The sequence below is a fragment of the Heloderma suspectum genome, chromosome 3, assembly GCF_057233095.1.
Source record: "Heloderma suspectum isolate Gila_16-S chromosome 3, 16-S_ref, whole genome shotgun sequence".
Lineage (NCBI taxonomy): Eukaryota > Metazoa > Chordata > Lepidosauria > Squamata > Helodermatidae > Heloderma > Heloderma suspectum.
The window spans coordinates 304,764,052-304,779,290 of NC_139460.1; the positions used below are offsets into that span (position 1 = coordinate 304,764,052).

A 15,239-nucleotide genomic window follows, 5' to 3' on the forward strand; every position below is an offset into this window, starting at 1 on the left:
ACAATTTTATAGCAGCAATGCAGCACCTACTGTATTTATTGTCATGAATCTAAGGGGAAATAGGAAGTCAGTCGTTTTGAACTTAATGGGCTCTGTGAAAACACATTTAGGATCAGGCTGTAAGGTGGCAGTCCTATACATAACTTTCTTGAGACTACGTTCAATTGAATACAGGGAGACTTACTTCGGATAAGGCTGCAAGTCTCACAGAAATTAATAGCACTGAACGTCTGTGCGAAAAGCACTGGTAGAACCAGACTATTAATATTTTTTTAAAAAAAAAAAACCTTTAAACGAGGGGTGTGCAGAAGGTAGATCACCAAATTTTTGGACTTAACTCCCAGAAGCTCCTGCCAGCATGGTCAATGGTCAGGACTGCTGGAAGTAGGGATGTATGTATTTTGTAAAATCCATTCCATCAGTCCTTCATGGATTGCCAAGTGCCTTTCGTTTCACCATCTGCTCACTGACAGAACTGGATTTTTCCCAATTTCCTGAATTTGTGCAAATTCACATTTGTGAAAATTCACACCTGTGAAAATGTGACACACACACACCCCAATTGCACAAATCCCACCCAAAATGCACAAATCCCCCCAAAATGTGAATTTCCATGGTTTAGCCTATGGGGGAAATGTGCACTTTCAGCCATGTTTTTTTTTAAAAAAAAATTATGTTACATATTTTTCTACCACATATTTTTCTGGAATTTGCATAAAATTCCAGACAGCAAAAAAAAAAACGGTCTGGAAGTCCACAGAATCTGTGCAACTCAGGAAAAACTAGTCTGCTGTGGAATCCATGGGTCGAATTCATAGAAATCCAAACTCATTTGATTCCATTGAGGATTTCTCCAATATTCCTAGCTGGGAGGTGAAGTCCAAAATATCTGGGGATCCACTTTCTGCCCACCTTTGCTTTAAACAGTACAGCATTGCTGTGAGAGGACCCCAAGATAAAAATGTAATGGTGCTACTCTAATACTTTGGTGAGGGCACCTAGGGGTTGCCAATTTTTCAGCCTGCCCCTGCAACTGTGCCTTTGGAGAGTGGCTTGATCAGCAGGAATGACTAAACAGAGCTGTGTGTGGCATTATAGGGATGCTGAAGAAATTTGAGATGGACTAAAATGAGCTGGGATTTCTAAGAATCCGACCTGTGGAATCCGCTGCGGAGCGACCCCTGCAGGCCATGCAGAGTCTGTGGACTTTCAGATGAATTTTTTACTTTCCCGAAATTTACGCATATAAATTCATAGGAAAATACATAAGTTTCTGCTGAGGAAACATTGAATGGAATGGAGGACAATTTGCTAAATGTCACAAACTAGGGCAAATTATGTAAATATTTACATAAATACTTATGTAAGTATTTACGTATTTGTCTGCATGACGAAAAAAATATTCACATCCATCTATGGGCGGACGATGGAACAAAAGGCACCTGACAATCCGCAAAACACAGACAGAGCGGATTTTACACAGTCCGCATATCCCCAGTAGCATAGAGAGAAATGTTGTCACCTTCTAATTCCTGCGGATCAAGTTGATGTTAAGCCCCAGCAACAGAAACCCAACTGAAAAGCCAACTGTTAATATAATACCTAACTTTGCCACTCAACTTGAAAGAAATGAGGGGCGGGGATTTTAGGGCAGAGTGCCATAATTCTGGGATTTGGGTAATATGAAACTGATGTGAAATTTCAACTCATTGATTTCACTAACTAGAGGAGCCAGCACAAATGGCTCTAAGCCAGGATCATGCCACTGACCTTTAACCAGATCCTCTGCTTGGAACTCTGGGGTAACATCATATTTCTCAGTTCTGTTGCCAGCTTCGCACTGAAGCGTTGCAGTATTGTATTGACACAGGTAGCCAAGCACATGAACTCATTTCTCTAATATGTTTTAGTAATGATTTACAGGAAATGTGGGAAATAGAGCATTTGTTTTTGGCAGATTAAACATTCGTCTTCTTCATACTTGGAATAAGTAGATCAATGGAACCACGGTTACCAGCAGAAAAAAGGACAAAGATTTCCACTAGGAAAAAGGACCAAAGAATACTGAAATTCTTCAGTGTTTCTTGCGGGGGGGGGGGGTGAAGTGAACATCTAGGATGCCAAAAGTTTTAATGGACAGAGTCCTTGTGCTTCTAAGATGTAATAGGTGTAGCTTTTCTCAGGTGCTTCCAGACAATAACAAAAACACTCTCTCTTTTTCTTTTTTGGCTAATGCCGTCCTAGCACTAGCTCTGTTCAAGGATGATTGCTCGTTATTCTGACCCTGTACAAAGCAGAAGGCAGCAGTTTGTTTCACATGGAAAACCACCCTCTGCCTCTCCATCTCCACTGGCATTCACTTCATTTCCTGCCACTGCCATTGCTGCTGTTCCTCTTCCTCCTCCTTTTCTTTAAAAGGTTTGCCCAGAAGTGGTCCAGTATAACTGGGGGGGGGGGTGAAAACTGACTAGCTTTTCCCACTTCTGCAGCAGGTCTAGAGAAGCCAGGTGAAACTGATAAAACCTTGTCCACTTCATCAGGAAACTCCACAGTGGAGGCTCGTGGCTCTGATGTCGGTGGGGCGGCAAATCTGCTCCCAGTTTCAGTCGGAACCAGTCAGAACTCTAAAGGAGTTAGAGGATAGCTCCTTTAGAGTTCTGACTGGTTCAGACTGAAACCGGAAGCGGATTTACCTCCCTACTGACATTGGAGCCACCAGGCTCCACTAAAATGCCACACTCCAGACTCACCGCTAAAATGGGGGGGGGAGAATCAGTTTCATTAATGTGTTTAAATAATAAATAATCCCAGTGGCAGCAAGAGACAGCACCCGTCTCCCATAAACCCAGCTAGAGGCAGGACCCAGCTACCCCAGTAGAGCCCTCCAGTGTTCCTGCTATTCACTCCTGCCTGCAGGCTTATTTGGTGGCAGGGGCTGAGATGGGGAAGAGGCCTGCCATTTTGAATTCCCCACAGTACCCAACACAATGCTCTGTTGTGGCATTGTGGGACACTTTAAATGGTGGCTGGCTTGCAGGTGCCTGCCACACATCATGGCACTGCTGCTGTCTACCATCTCCAAGCCCACAACGAAAGGAGTCCTGTTCGGGGGGGGGGGGCCCTTAGGGCCAAACTACACATTCTGCTAATCGCATAAGTGTGGAGCTGAGCCTGATACTTTTTTTAATTTGGATCAGGAACAGTGCAACAGTGTAAACTGTTGTTCCTGCCACTCTGCCATGGCTGGAGCAATCCACATCCATCTATCGATCCATCTGGGCACATCTCTCCAGAACAGGGCTCTGAGGAAGAACGGACACTAACTAGCAACAGGGGTAGGCAACATGGTGCCCTCTAGATGTTTTAGACCACAACTCCCATCAGGTTGGCCAGTGGCCAGGGATTGTGGGAGCTGTAGTCCAACAAAGTTGCCTACCCATGCTGTCCTTGTTTTCCTGCCAGTTTTCCACAACTACAATGATCTTCCATCCACCCAGAACCACGATGCCTCTGAGGAAAGAAGGATCCATGTTTCCTTCCATCTTTCCGCCCTTCCTCCCTCCCTTAGATTTACTGTGGGGCAAGATAGCCACAGAGAGAGGGAGGAGGGTTGCCCCAGCCACAGGAAAGCAATGGGAACAACTGTGAAAGCAAGGGGGGGATTTTAAAAGGAGAAGTCTCTGGCTGCTAATATTTCTCACAGCAAACAAAACAAAAAATTAACACCCTCCCCCCCACAAAAAAACTCTTAAGCAATTCTTCAGCCCACTCTTGCCCTGAATGTGTAGCAAGCACCTCCGCAGCCTGAAAGTGGACCTGCAAGGGTGGGAAGGCACTTTATGATCTGGGCACTCTTACATTGTACCCAGGCACACAGAATTTTGCATCATATTTTAGTTTGTTTTTACTCATATGCATGCACCTTTAACCCCCAAACCTGAGCCTTGAAAAAGCCACAAGGCCTACCCAGTCGGCACTGTGACGCAAACAAAAGTAAAGGCACTGCAGAGAAAGTTGGGTTTTGTTTTGTTTTACCATCTGTTTTGTTTTCTACCCAAGTACTTATGGCCTCTGCGGAAGCTTTTGTATCTTGGAAATTCACCAGCTTTACAGCCATCTGAAAAAATTCCTTGTTGCTATGGAGATACTGTTCTTTCACCATGAATCCTTCTTGAAGGTAGAGGGCATTGGCAAGATTAAATGTAAATGCCTTCCCTTCGGAGGTGACAGCGAACAGTGTCTGGAGTGGCAGGAAGGCTTCACCTGAAGAAAATAAGTGTTAAGAGTTAACATCTTCATTTGAAGAACTCAAACCAGCTGTGTAATAGGGTAGTTATCCAATACAGACATGCTTTTATAACAGACACACACACAAGTTTCAGATGCTCTCTAAGGCAAGGCTGCTACAAAGATGAAGAGCTGTGGCATTCACTGGTTTCTGAGATATGATACAAATGCCATTCTATTTGGAGAAAACAAAGAAGAAGAATGCAAACAGCAGAAGAACTTCTCCAGAGAGCTGGGCTTGCTGTTAAATGTGACAGGCACAATGACTGCATGGCCTCGATAAAATTGAGAAGTCTTGGAGTTTAGGCTCACTCTTAAGGTAATTGCTCATGACACCTAAAGGGTTTAATAGCCCAGCACAGGCATTGAAAGGAATGTTGCCAAGTGATCTAGATGACAGTGGAGCAATAAGGATATGTAGTCCAGTCTGATCTTGAGCCCAAGAAAGCCCTGCCCAAGAGGAGAACACAGATGGGATTACTTAGTAATGATGCCTCCTGTTAGAAAGGCAATTAGCTGAGAAAAAAAACAAAAGCAAAACAGAATAACAGTTTACCAGTCCCACATGCACACAGGCTATATTAGCACTAAAGAAGGAGAAATCTCACCCTTCTTCAGTGAATGAAAGAAAACAGGTTTACTCACAAATGTTCTTGCATATACAATGCAGGTACAGCATAAAGTTTAAAAAGAAATTTGTTCAGTCCCCCTTGTGTTCCATTACAGTGGCAGGAGGGAGAGCAAACACACATGCTCCCAGCAATGGTGGAAGGGGGGGAGCAAAAGGAAGAACTCACAGGAAACCACATTGTAGGCTATAGCGATCGTAAGGCTAGCTGTGGTCAAACTTCCCATGAACTCCCTAAATGCAACACTGCTCCCTTCCAGGAACTTGCAGGCCAGGTTGCGATATTCCCAACAAGCACCATGTACGCATCGCCAGAAAAGAGAACACAGATCTGAATAGCATTTGCACATGCGAATTTGTAAGTGTAGACCAGCCTTCCCCAAGCTGAGGCTCTCCAAAGTATTGGATTACAACTCCCATCATACCCCAGCCAGCTTAGCCAATGGGAATTCTTGGAGTTGCAGACCAACATATCTGGAAGGCACCAGGGTGGGCAAGGCTGGTCTTCTGTATGCAGGGGATACAGTCTGCCATTGAGCTTCACTCCATCTCCCAAAGCAGGAGCTATTGATAGTGCCAGCCAAATGCAGTGACAGCAAATCAACCTCTGCTGCAGCCAGGGGATATTCTTGAGTTTAAGGATTTACAGGATGAAGCAGCCAGCAGCATCACATAATCTCAGAGGGAGCAGGCAAATCATGGTGTGGTCGAAATGCTGCCTACTCAGCCATCCATGCTGCAAAGCATTAAGCAGGTGCCCTTTGCTATTCAGGGAAGAGTGATTTTAAGGTTATCAGGTACTGCACGAAGATAGAGAACTATGTACAAGCATAAATTGACCTTATGGGATTAGGAAAACCCAGAAAGACTTGCAGATGTTATTGCCCCTCTGCCAGCCTTTTCCTGCTGACTAGATGTATCTTCACTGGAGAAGGAGCTGCGTCTGAATATTTACTCTTGGTCCTTACTGTAATCAATACAACACTTCTAACATGTGCGAAGGAACAGAGCTGTCCTCCAATTCGGCATTCAGTTTGGGTTTTAGAGTATTGTAAAATGGGGTTACATTCTTTTTTGTGTATGCTAGTCAGTTTCAGCCAAAAGCATAATAGTTTGGAGCTCAAAGATTTAATTTAGTTTATAAAGTGCAAGGGGGGGGGGGTTAGCTCAGGAAAGGAAACAGGACTTTAGTTGCTGGAAATGACAAGAAACTACCCTCCTTTTTGGCTGTTGCTGGGGAAAGAAATATTTACTTCCAAATAAGTGTGCATAGGATTGCAGCCTAAAAGAGCTTTCTCTACAGTGAGACCAAGGAAGATCATAAGACATTCAAGGTCTGGAGCATCAAAGCTCTGCTGCTAGTAGAAGCAATGCTCCATTCCTGGAAAGGGATCACAGCTCAGTGGTTAGAACACAACACATGCCTTGCATGTAGAAGGCCCCAGATTCAATCCCTGGCATCTCCAGGTAATAGGATCAGGCAGCAGTTAATGGGAAAGACCCCAGCCTGAGACCTTGGACAGCCACTGCTAGTCAGAGTAGAATCAGAAGGGAACTTCTAGGCCATCTCCTCCAACCCACTGCTTAATGCATGAAATCCAGAGCTAGAGCATCCCCAGCAGATGACTGAGTACCCTCTGCATAAAAAAAAGACCTCCATCAAGAGAGGACTCACCACCCTTCTAGGTAATTGATTCCATTGTCAAGCTCTCTTACCATTAAGATAATTCTCCCAAAGTTCAACCAAAATCCACCTTCCTGTAACTTAAGCCCATTAGATCTAGTCCTCTACACTGGCACAGCAAAGAACAGGTCTTTGCCCTCTTCTGTGTGATGGCTGGCCCATCAGGTACTTGAAGAGTGCTATCATGTCCTTGAAGTTCAATGGGGTCAATGGAAGCTTTCTTTTTTTCTTGTATCCCTCCCTGCCACACGGGGCGGGATTTAGGGACAGTATCTGAAGAGTGGTAACATATCCTGTGCTAGCCCATTTTTTCTCCAGGCTAAATACACTCAGTTCTTTAACTTTTCCTTATAGGACTTGTTCTCCATACCCCTGACCATCTTCGTTTCCCTCCTTTTCAACCTGTTCCAATTTGTCTCCATCCTTCTTAAAGTGTGGCATCCAGAACTGGACACGGCTCTGTCCAGATGAGGTCTGACTAGCGCAGGATGAAGTGGAACTAGTACTACTTATGACTTGAAAACTATGGTTCTATTAATGCAGCCTAACATTGTTACCTTGGCTCTCCATGCAGCCCTGAGCAAGGGGCCTTTCATAATCACTTATTGCCCTTTCAGGCCTTTCCTAGGCTAGAGCAACCCCCCCCCCTCCTCCAACCCCCAACCTTCATTGACAGTAAGGATGTGGTCCTCCAAACATGATGTAGGGAGAGGGTTTCTGTGTCAAGGAGCAGGGCATTGTTTGCTTGGTGATGCTGTGGATATAAATACATGGTATTGCATGATAGACGTATGGAGCTTTAAATAAGATCTGAATAGGTCTGAACTGCTGATTCCACTGGTCAAAAAGAGACAGACACTCTGCTCCCGACCTAACTACTACTAGCCATTTTCCCTTGCCTCAGTGTCCCTTCAGTCTTGTTGTTCTGGAGTTTATACCTCCTTATGTAATCTAACGTCCTGTGCACCCTGGCACATGGGTGATATATCCCTAGCTGAATTTGGCTGCCTATTGATGTTAGATCCAGCATGGTGCAGTGGGCAGAGTGTTGGAACAGGAAGACCCAAGTTCAAATTCCCACTGAGCCATGAAGATCACTGGGCAACCTTGGGCCAGTCACTTATCCCTCAATGTAACCTACCTCCCAGGGTTGCTGTGAGGATAAATGGAGAGTCATATTCAAACATTATCTGCTAAGCCTCAGGCAGTGCACAAGTTAACTTTTTTTGTAATCTGCTTGCAGTATGGCTGGTTGCCTGGCCATACCGGGAATTCCTAAAGGGGTGTTTCAAGTAGCAAGACAGCGTAGCCCATAACAATGCTATGCATCCATGCATAGTACATTTTTAATACTAGTAAAAATGTCACTACATTTTGCAGAATCTAGCATATGGATTAACATCATCAAGGTATTTATCACCCTACTACATAATGAAAGAAGTCCAATTTTGAATAAGTGTGCTACGTTGCTGTCTATCTTCAGGCCTGCTAATAAAATGCATCAGCTTGGACATAAAAGCTATTGACCATATCCTCTGGAACCATTTCATTACTGTAGCTGCATCAGCATTTTCTTGTCTTAATAGTGCTGAAAGTTTCCTTCTTTTTATTGCAGAATTTAGCCCTTTCACATTTAGTGAGAGCACCTTAACTTTCCCCCAAAATACCAAGTTCATGAATGTCTCCTTTGAAGAATTCCTGTTCTCTGAGCCTTGAAGTGCCTGTATGCACAGGAGCTTTGAAATTCAGGGGTAAGCCTGTGAAACTGGCCCCAAGGAAAGGAGAAGAGATGCAGCTGGATCTTAACCATCTCACCATAGCAAGCACCATCCCAAAACATGTTGCGTGCTGCTATGCGCAGTGTTCAACACTTTCCCAAGTAATTGAAAGTTCCAGGAGCCATGCTATTAGAGCAGGGCTAGCAGGGTTCATTTGCTTTATATGGGAAAATAGTGGAGATTTGAAGTGCAAATCCTGCTCATGTTTACTCCCACTGCATTGAATAGGAATTACACCCAAGTAAATGTGTGTGGGATTGCAGCCTTAAAGCACCTTTGAGATAGAGATAGATAATTTGAAAATATGCAACCAGAGCATAAGGGGAGGCACAGAGGCACTCCTACAAGACAGCCAAACTTTACCCCACAGCCAGGTAGCCAGGGTAAGTTGCAAAAGAGGACAGGGATTCTGCTCCTTTAATGCAAGCTGCCCCTGCTGAAATTCCCTCTTCTGCACAACTATTAAAGTCCAGAAATCCTGTCTTCTTTTGCACCTGGTCTTACACCTAAAGGTGCTTCACCTTCCATCAACTTACAGTCTGTTCCCCCTCCTCTCTCTCGCACACACGCGCACACACGCGCAAGCCAGTGTGGTATAGTAGTTAGAGTGTCATACTAGGACTGAGTTTAAATTTCCACTGAGCCATGATGCTCACAGGGTATCCTTTGGATACTCACATTCTCTCAGCCTAACCTAACCCAGAATTGTTGTGCAAAGATAAAAGGGAAGAGAGCAGGATGAACATGTACACTTCCTTGAGCTCCTTAGAGGAAAGACCAAATATAGATATATAATAACTGCAATTAATTTATTAATTAAATAAACAAGCTCTTCCCCCTGTACTGGAGGGGTATTATCATCTGCAAGCCTTGATGGGTATCTCATTCAAAAAGCACAGAGATGCCCAGCTATCTCTTTTAATAAGGTGTGGTCCTATATTTCCTTTTACATGGAAATGGAAATGTGTTTTGCCTTGTTCTTTTTGATGTAGTCTTTTGGACTAATACAATACATTCTATTTTATTCTTATGTATCTATTTAAGAATTGTGTTGTTGTTGTTGTTGTTGTTGTTGTTATTATTTACATTTCTATACCACCCAATAGCCGGAGCTGTCTGGGTGGTTTACAAAGATTAAAACATTAAAAATACAATATACAGAGATTAAAAACCATTTACATAAAAAAAAATGACCAGACAAGATGCACAAAAGAAACATATCTAAAACAACTTCAAACAATCTCAAACACAAACAGCCATAACCATAAGACATTCCAGGATCGGTTAAAACTTATCATATGCTGCTGAATGTATGGGAGAAGAGAAAGTTCTTAACATGGGGCTGAAAAGATAACTATGTTGGTGCCAGGTGGGCCTTGTTGGGGATCTCATTCCATAAGTTGGGGGCCACCACCAAAAGGTCCTCTCCCTTGTTGCTACCCTCTGAGCTTCCCTTGGAGGAGGCCCCCAGAGGAAGGCCTTGGATGCTGCGTGTAGTGTATGGGTTGGTTCCCATTTAAAAATAATAATCCCAGAGCAGTTTACAACAAATTATAAAATAATACATGATTATAAAACCACAACAATATTTAGACAAGCTAATGGTTGGGAAAAGCCAGGGTAAACCAGTAAGTTTTTAATCATTGTCAAACACCCATGATTGTCAGTGCCTGGCATATCACAGAGGGGAGGTCATTCCAGAGTGAAGGTGCCACCACAGAGAAGGCCCATTGCCATATTGCTGCCAGATGGGACTCTGCAGGGTGCAGCACAGACAGCAAGGCCTCTCCTGAGGACTGTAGTGGCCAGGTCATTGTAATAAGGGTTCACCTGGGCATGGGCCCTGGATCTTTTGAGCTGTCATAATTGCCTTTTCTTTTTTACAATTTCCCATTGCCTTGCATTGGAAAACAGAAATGGCCATAACTTTTTATTTTTTATGACAAATTCTGAGGCTTGGTAGCCCCACTGGAGCTGATTGAACCTGCCCAATTTCATACACTTAGGTCCAGTAGAGTTTGTGCTAGTCACAGATAAAATTTGCTATTTTCAAGAAAATCTGTCAAAGCAAAGAGCTTCTTTTTTTGTTTTTTGTTTTTTCTGTGCTTCCACATACATGCATGGAATTTGGAGGCCTGGCAGCCCCTATGGAGCTCACTGAACCTGCCAAATTTCAGACACTTAGGTCCAGTGGCTTTTGTGCTAGCCATGCATAAAGTTTCCTTTTCTCAATGACTAAAACAAAAAGTAAAAACTGCCAAGCCACACAGGGGATTAGAGATCCTAATCAGAAAGTATTAAGGTGACCATTAGGCGGTCACTATCCCTAATCTCTAGTGTGTGGGGGGGGGGGTTGAGGTGCAAAAAATCTCTCTCCCCCTACTTTTCTGCTCTTACATGCCTACTGTTGGGAGTTTGCTTGCAATGAAATTTTGAAGAGGGAGAAGGAAGGGAAGAAAGCTTCATGTTAAATACTGGTATTTCATACAGCACCTGATTTTACTGCCCCAAAGTGGAACCCCCCCCCCCGTGAAATCCCCCCATGACGGAACTTACCTGGGGTAGAGGCAGTGGCGGCTGGTCTCCTGGCCGGCCGCTGCGGCTGCCATTTGCAACCTTGCAGCCGTGATAGGCTACGTAAGTATTTACGTAGCCTATGATGGCAAAGAGCAGGGACGCCCTTTGGTGTCCATTTCTGGGCACCACACTTTAGAAGGATGCAGGCAAACTAGAGAGGGTTCAAAGGAGGGCCACAAAGATGATCAGGGGACTGGAAACAAAGCCCTATGAAGAGAGACTGAAAGAAGTGGGCATGTTTAGCCTTGAGAAGAGAAGACTGAGGGGAAATATGATAGCACTCTTCAAGTACTTGAAAGGTTGTCACAGAGAAGAAGGCCAGGATCTCTTCTCGATCATCCCAGACGTGCAGGACATGGAATAATGGGCTCAAGTTACAGGAAGCCAGATTCCGGCTGAACATCAGGAAAAACTTCCTGACTGTTAGAGCAATATGACAATGGAACCAATGACCTAGGGAGGTAGTGGGCTCTCCTGCACTGGAGGCATTCAAGACAAGGCTGGACAGCCATCTGTCAGGGATGCTCTGACTTGGATTCCTGCATTGACCAGGGGGTTGGACTCAATGGCCTTGCAGGCCCCTTCCAACCCTACTATTCTATGATTCTATATTAGGAGAGACATCCCCAGTTCGTACAACCTACTAGGCCTTTATGTGGTAGAGAAACAATTATGCCAATAATAAACTGGGCATTCCATGAAGATGCTTGATTGTGTGAAGGGCCCATTGTCATGAATTGCTCCCCTCCAAAGAGGGGAGAGCAATGCCAGAATGGAGTTTCTTAGGGATCAGATATCAGCACAATGGTACATCATCTGGTAATGCCATACAGTGCTCAACTACCATGCGTAGGCCTAGTAAGTTGTGTAAGGGGGGGAGCATGCTTTTGTTGTGAGCCACCAGGCCTGGCATTGACACTTGGCATGGTCATGGCATCTGCTGGAGTTTATGCACAGTGAGGGGCCAGGTTGACCATTAGCCCTAAACAAGAATACCCAAAACAATCAGTAATGGCAACAAGGAGGAACTGTTGCCATCACACACTGAACGGCCTCCTCTCTACAGCTACCATCCTGCTTACTGCCGCTCAACGAAAAGCCCCTTCTCCCACCCACAACTGGAAACTCATGCCTCAGAAAGCAGAAAGATAGAACACGACCACCGAAATTCTCTAGCAGTGCTTTGGCTTGCCTTCTCTAGGGATGGCCAAGTTGTGGCCCTCCTGATGTTTTGGCCTACAATTCCCATCATCCCTCAACATTGGCTATGCTGGTTAGGGCTGATAGGAGATGTAGGCCAAAACATCTAAAGGGCCACAAGTTACACACTCATTGCTACTGGTCCTTCTCCTTGCAATACGAGGGCTGGGTCCTGAAGAGGAGCAGCAGAAGCCAAATGTGGGCTAGTGGGATCACTGATGGATTTGGGTTGCTTTGTACTATCCTACTCCTGTCAGCTGTCTGTGGAGATACAGTCCATGGTGGGTAGGACAGAGAACAAGCAAGAAGGAGGAAAGGATGTGGTGGTCAGGTGTCCTACTTTTCAGGGGATAGTCCTCTATTTGAAGGTGCCCTCTGTTTGATGTGCTGCCCAGACCAAGTCTCGGTTAAAGCTGAGGAACTGTAAGAAGGAGAGAGCAGGGGCCTTGAACTTGCCCATCAAGAGCTAGCACTTGGGCAGCAGACTGAGCAGGCACACAGGTCACCTGGTCAATCTTCCTCACTATGGTGAGATGTACTGTATTGCCACTTAAAATGTAGTTCTTATCTCCAAATTTGCATTTACGCATATCCATTAGCATATCCAAATGTAATGCAATTTGGTGTCCTCTTTTGGGGTGATGCATTTCTAGGGATCCCCTTCATGGATCACTGCCTTGTTGAGGCGAAGGGGCTTGCGTAACTCAGTGAAGCCATAAGCTATGCTGTGCAGGGCCACCCAAGATGGACAGGTCATGGCAGAGAGTTCTGACAAAATGTGGTCCACTGGAGAAGGAAATGGCAACCCACTCCAGTATTCTTGCCAAGAAAACCCCATGTTTGTGATACGTTTATCACAAGGCTAAAAGAGATGACGCCGGAAGATGAGACCCTCAGGTCGGAAGGTGTCCAATATACTACTGGGGAAGAGCAGAGGGAATTTCCAAGTAGCGCCAGAAAGAATGAAGTGGCTGGGCCAAAGCTGAAAGGAAACTCAGCTGTGGATGTGTCTGGTGGTGAAAAGAAAATCCGATGCTGTAAAGAACAATATTGTTTAGGAACCTGGAATGTCAGATCAATGAATCAAGGTAAGCTGGAGGTGGTCAAACATAACATGGCAAGATTGAACATCAACATCTTGGGAATCAGCGAACTAAAATGGACAGGCATGGGCGAATTTAATTCAGGTGACCATCATATCTACTATTGTGGGCAAGAATCCCTTAGAAGAAATGGAGTAGCACTCATAGTCAACAAAAGGGTGGGAAAAGCAGTACTGGGGTACAATCTCAAAAACGATAGAATGATCCCAGTACGAATCCAAGGCAAACCATTCAACATCACAGTAATTCAAGTCTATGCCCCAACCACTGATGCTGAAGAAGCTGAGGTTGATCAGTTCTATGAAGACCTACAACACCTTCTAGAACTAACACCAAGAAAAGATGTCCTCGTCATCATAGGGGATTGGAATGCTAAAGTAGGAAGTCAAGAAATCACTGGGATAACAGGCAGGCATGGCCTTGGTGTACAAAATGAAGCAGGACAAAGGCTAATAGAGTTTTGCCAAGAGAACACGCTGATCATAGCAAACACTCTTTTCCAACAGCACAAGAGGTGACTCTACACATGGACATCACCAGATGGTCAATATCGAAATCAGATTGATTATGTACTTTGCAGCCAAAGATGGAGAAGCTCCATACAGTCAGTCAAAACAAGACCTGGAGCTGACTGTGGCTCAGATCATGAGCTGCTTCTTGCAAAATTTCGGCTTAAATTGAAGAACATAGGGAAAACCACTAAACCATTCAGGTATGACCTAAATCATATCCCTTATGAATACACAGTGGAGGTGAGGAATAGATTTAAGGGATGTAGACCTGATAGACAGAGTGCCTGAGGAACTATGGACGGAGGTCCGTAACATTGTTCAGGAGGCAGCAACGAAATCCATCCCAAAGAAAAAGAAATGCAAGAAAGCCAAGTGGCTGTCTGATGAGGCTTTACAAGTAGCTGAGGAAAGAAGGGAAGCAAAAAGCAAGGGAGAAAGGGGAAGATATATCCAACTGAATGCAGAGTTCCAGAGAATAGCAAGGAGAGACAAGAAGGCCTTCTTAAATGAACAATGCAAAGAAATCGAGGAAAACAACAGAATGGGAAAGACTAGAGATCTCTTCAAGAAAATCCGAGATCTCAAGAGAACGTTTTGTGCAAAGACGGGCATGATAAAGGACAAAGAAGGCAGGGACCAAACAGAAGCAGATGAGATTAAGAAGAGGTGGAAAGAATACACAGAAGAACTATACAGGAAAGATCTGAATGTCCCTGATAGCCATGATAGTGCGGCCACTGAACTTGAGCCGGACATCCTCGAGAGTGAAGTCAAGTGGGCCTTAGGAAGCATAAGTAACAACAAAGCTAGCGGAGATGACAGTATTCCAGCTGAGCTATTTAAAATCCTAAAAGATGATTCTGTTAAAGTGCTGCACTCAATATGCCAACAAATTTGGAACACTCAACAATGGCCGCAAGACTGGAAAAGGTCAGTTTACATTCCAATTCCAAAGAAGGGCAATGCCAAAAAAGTGTTCAAACTACCGCACAATTGCGCTCATTTCACATGCCAGCAAGGTGATGCTTAAAATCCTACAAGCTAGGCTTCAGCAGTATGCGAACCGAGAACTACCGGAAGTACAAGCTGGGTTTCGAAGAGGCAGAGGAACTAGAGATCAAATCGTCAACGTTCGCTGCATCATGGAGAAAGCAAGAGAATTCCAGAAAAATGTCTATTTCTGCTTCATTGACTACGCTAAAGCCTTTGATTGTGTGGATCACAACAAACTGTGGCAAATTCTTAAAGTGATGGGAGTACCAGACCACCTTACCTGTCTCTTGAGAAACCTGTATGAGGGTCAAGAAGCAACAGTAAGAACCAGACATGGAGCAACTGAGTGGTTCAAAATTGGGCAAGGAGTACGACAAGGCTGCATATTGTCACCCTGCTTCTTTAACTTATATGCAGAGTACATCATGAGAAATGCCGGGTTGGATGAATCAGAGGTCGGAATTAAGATTGCTTGGA

The 15,239-nt window shown here is 44.4% G+C and overlaps 2 protein-coding genes across 6 annotated transcripts in view; both read right to left on the reverse strand.

The window, feature by feature from the left end:
* Positions 1–15,239, reverse strand: part of SERPINI2 (serpin family I member 2) — an 86,197-nt gene that overhangs the window by 40,079 nt on the left and 30,879 nt on the right. For all 5 annotated transcript variants that reach the window (XM_084847446.1, XM_084847447.1, XM_084847443.1 and 2 more), the window contains one exon: positions 4,036–4,263. In XM_084847446.1, coding sequence (XP_084703572.1) covers positions 4,036–4,263 — 228 coding nt within the window. The remainder of the gene's footprint in view (positions 1–4,035; positions 4,264–15,239) is intronic.
* Positions 1–15,239, reverse strand: part of WDR49 (WD repeat domain 49) — a 275,211-nt gene that overhangs the window by 40,078 nt on the left and 219,894 nt on the right. The window contains exon 19 of the mRNA XM_084847441.1: positions 4,036–4,263. The gene's annotated coding sequence lies outside the window, so the exon portion shown is untranslated. The remainder of the gene's footprint in view (positions 1–4,035; positions 4,264–15,239) is intronic.